Below are 869 nucleotides of genomic sequence, written 5' to 3'. Positions count from 1 at the left end.
CAAGCAGGATGGGTGCCCGCTGTCCCCTCTGCCACCCCCAACGCCGGCTTTTCCTCGCCGCGTAGGTGAAGCTGGATTTCGTGGCCCCTGCTACGGGGACGCACAACTACACGCTGTATTTCATGAGCGACGCTTACATGGGCTGTGACCAGGAGTACAAGTTCAGCGTGGATGTGAAGGAGGCGGAAAGCGACAGTGACTCCGACTAACGCAGGGCCGTGACGGTCCCCGCAGGTCCCGGCGAGGCTCCCCCCGTAGTTCAACCACTGAACCCCAACCGTGGTAGTGCTTGTGTCGCCTCCCTTTGTGTGGCTTCCATGTATTTTCCTGTTTGTTTTTTTTTTTTTTTAAGGTGTTGATGCTTTGTACAGTGTTTTGTAAACGGGAGCTGTGCGCAGAAATGCGACTGCGGCAGCTCAATAAATCTCGAGACCCATCTTGCCCTCTGCGCTGCTGGGTCTGGGGGGGAAAGAGGGGGAAAAAACAGGCACGACTGCCTCCGCTTTGACCCCGAGGCTGTCCCCCAACTCACCGAGTAGCTCTGTTCCTTCACTGTGGAGCTCAAAAAAGTTCATTAGCAGAACTAATTAAGGCAGAGTTGGCTTGGTAGCCATTTCTAGGTGCACTATGCTGGTGCCAGTGGAGCTAACGCTTCCTCTCGGGTTGTGCTTCACCAGGAGGTGTAAAACCAGCTCCACTGCGGGCCTGTCCTCCTGTGCCACCTCCTTGGCTCCCCAGGGAGCACCTACACCCCGAGGGTGACGGGCGCCTCAGTGTCGGCACCGAAAGGAAGAGCCGGAGGCTTTGGCCAGTTGAGCACAGATTTATTGAGCATGGAGCAGAAGGAAGGGGGAGCGAGTCCTGCCCCG

At 57.1% G+C, this 869-nt stretch overlaps 1 protein-coding gene across 1 annotated transcript in view; it reads left to right on the top strand.

Moving 5' to 3' along the window:
- SNRNP200 (small nuclear ribonucleoprotein 200kDa (U5)) overlaps positions 1-209 on the top strand; it is a gene marked incomplete at its 5' end in the record, with an annotated part of 21,491 nt that extends 21,282 nt beyond the window's left edge. Inside the window, one exon of the mRNA XM_009586188.1 lies at positions 66-209. Coding sequence (XP_009584483.1) covers positions 66-209 — 144 coding nt within the window. The remainder of the gene's footprint in view (positions 1-65) is intronic.
- Between the last annotated feature and the right edge of the window lie 660 nt (positions 210-869).

Source organism: Fulmarus glacialis, unplaced genomic scaffold, assembly GCF_000690835.1.
Source record: "Fulmarus glacialis isolate BGI_N327 unplaced genomic scaffold, ASM69083v1 scaffold36049, whole genome shotgun sequence".
Classification (NCBI taxonomy): domain Eukaryota; kingdom Metazoa; phylum Chordata; class Aves; order Procellariiformes; family Procellariidae; genus Fulmarus; species Fulmarus glacialis.
The sequence above is the reverse complement of the archived record's forward strand: the minus strand, read 5'-3'. Positions and strand labels throughout refer to the sequence as shown.